Genomic DNA, 2,639 nt, shown 5'->3' with positions numbered 1-2,639 from the left:
ATATATACAGTATAAATTTACGAAAATCAATACATACAGCACCAGTTACTTGACCTTTGTTCAAAGCAGCACGTATTTGTTCAGTGAATAAAATTAATGCAGACATGGTTGACCTTGACATGCGAAAACCATGTTGGCTATTGCTTAGCATATTATTAGCTTCTAGATGCTGAAGTAGTTGATTAAATAAAGTTTTCTCAAGTAACTTAGAAAAAATAGGAAGAACAGAAATTGGCCGATAATTTGAAACTTCTGTTGGATCACCAGATTTAAAAATGGGAGTAATAAACATCAAGATGATTTAGATGTAAATAAAAAAGCAAGGAATCTAAAATTGTCTGACTTATATCCCTGTTTTGATTAGACGGGCCATGACTATTAAAGCTCTTGACTCTGTGTGCCTTTGTTCTACATGTTGTGTGTAAAAACAGGAAGTTTGAACATGAGCAGACTTACAATCTCTGGATACGAGACACAATGGTATTGAACGCAGCTTGGATGTCGGCTGTGGTGCAGGTACACACCACGGGCAGATGGTGATTTTGCAACAGATCTGAAAGATACTGTAAAAAAGAAGCTCGGTAAGGGTTAAAACACATAGGCGTTTATCACAATGGGACAATTTAAAATAAATGTTTTGTTAGCATTTAAGAGTGTTTTGACACAATGATTACCTCACTATCCCTTCATGAAATGCACATTGCTCTCTATCTTATGTGCCAGAATTTTAAATCAAGATAATTTAATGCAAAGAGAGGATGAAGTTACAACAGTTTTTGGTCAAACTTTGTAAATGATACAAACAATCTAATGTGATATGGGATCTGGCAAGATGTGTTAGGATATTCAATGATATTCAGCTACTATCATACCAAACTTTAGCTAAATGCCAATAAAACTAAGTGGCTTATTGCCATTTTGTTTTGGTTATTTGTTGTGTCAGTCAAACTGAACTGGGTTGACTCAAAAGGGTTAAGGAGCTGTAGATGTATATTCCATGATCACTTTCTGAGAAATTCACCATATTCTGTCCAGTGGTTGATGAAGTATTTTGCAAACACAGAGAGTGTTGATTTTAACAGACATTGCCAAAGTTTTAGGTAAATATGTAGCAGAGAATGTGTGTTGAGGATGACTTCCAATTACTACCAAACTTAATCTTATAATTTGTAAAATTAACTGATGTTTGTGTTGGCTGAGGTTGCTTAGCTGTGGTGTTCACTTCAAATTGACTCAGAAGTACAATAAGTTGTAATGATTACTTTGGGAGTTTGACTAAATTTTACATAGTAGTTCATAAGATGCTAAGGTTACTGACAAACACAGAAAAAAGGTCAAAATATTGTTGCCATTTTGGCTCCAGCAGCAATAAAAAATAAAGCTAAGTAGAAACAATGTGCAATTAAATGGTCTAAATATTTAAGACACAATCTGAAGTTATTGCAGTTTCATTTAGTAAGAAATATAGACTTTGTGATGCTAATAAATACTTTTTAAAGCATTTTAAGGTTGAAGTCTTACCTGACCCTGCCAGTCAGACGTGTTGATGAGGATTATGCTGTCAGGGAGGCGGTTATCAGATACCAGGATGTGGTTTAGTTGATCATACACAGTTTTTCTTGGGATCTAGAACAGTAAACAAGAAAATTAGGGTTAGATGAAATCTAGGTTTTTATCCGTCTTCATCAAACCCCCTGCTCAGGCGACACTGTATTTGTATCAATTTTAGTGTATTTGAATACTTTACACTGACTTCCACAAATAAAAATACATGAATAAAAAAATGTACTGGAACGGACAAGAATTTTTTAAAATCAACTGGCATTTTATATGATTKTATTTTTAAAGTGAAAGTTGATGCGAGTGCCATGAATTTGTTGGTGTGGGGGCAGCTGTGGCCTCCTGCCTGTAGATGGCAGCGTGTGTCCAGAGATCGCTCGTTGTCCAGGCTATTGGCCCGCTCGTTCTGGGGCCTGCTGGGCTGTCGCTCCTTCAGGGATGTGCTCCTGCCTCGTCTTCCTGCCAACTTTGGTTCCTGCCTGAAAATGAAACATCAAGATGACGAGTTCAGACCAAGACTTACTTTCATTTTAATATATCTGTATATACAGATGCATCTAGAACTAGTGATAATAAAGTTGATATTGCATTTGTGATACCAAATTTGGGCATTATAAAAAATAATAGGACTAATGAAAACTTAGCAGTTTATACAGGTAAACTTTTAGCTATTCTTATTGCATTAACCTGGATTGAGGGAAATGGTTTAGAAAAAGTGTTAATGGTTTCTGATTCCTGCAGTGCATTAACAAGCATTCAGAACAAGAAGTCAGAGTCAAGACAGGATATTATTTATGAAATTCAACAAAACATTATATAGATTATTCCAAATTAGAAGGGAAATTGTGTTTTTATGGGTTCCATCTCACATAGGGGTTGAAGAAAATGAGTTACCAGACCAATATGCAAAGAAAGGGGCATCGAAACAAATCGTTGACTTTCCATGTACAGTGGGGAGATCAAGTATTTGATACACTGTTGCTTTTTCAGGTTTTCCCACTTGCAAAGCTTGTAGATGACTGTAATTTTTATCATAGGTACTCTTCAACTGTGTGATGGAATCTAAACAAAAATCCAGA

General features: G+C 35.6%; 1 protein-coding gene across 1 annotated transcript in view; it reads right to left on the bottom strand.

Annotated features, from left to right (window-relative positions):
* The window catches only part of pacs2 (phosphofurin acidic cluster sorting protein 2), a 111,417-nt gene that overhangs the window by 24,908 nt on the left and 83,870 nt on the right, over positions 1-2,639 (bottom strand). Inside the window, exons 13-15 of the mRNA XM_014026814.1 lie at positions 1,907-2,039; positions 1,522-1,626; positions 457-563 (exon numbers count right to left, since the gene is read on the bottom strand). Of these exons, the coding sequence (XP_013882268.1) occupies positions 457-563; positions 1,522-1,626; positions 1,907-2,039 (345 nt within the window). The remainder of the gene's footprint in view (positions 1-456; positions 564-1,521; positions 1,627-1,906; positions 2,040-2,639) is intronic.

The sequence above is a fragment of the Austrofundulus limnaeus genome, unplaced genomic scaffold (assembly GCF_001266775.1).
Source record: "Austrofundulus limnaeus strain Quisiro unplaced genomic scaffold, Austrofundulus_limnaeus-1.0 Scaffold592, whole genome shotgun sequence".
In the NCBI taxonomy this organism is placed as follows: domain Eukaryota; kingdom Metazoa; phylum Chordata; class Actinopteri; order Cyprinodontiformes; family Rivulidae; genus Austrofundulus; species Austrofundulus limnaeus.
The sequence above is the reverse complement of the archived record's forward strand: the minus strand, read 5'-3'. Positions and strand labels throughout refer to the sequence as shown.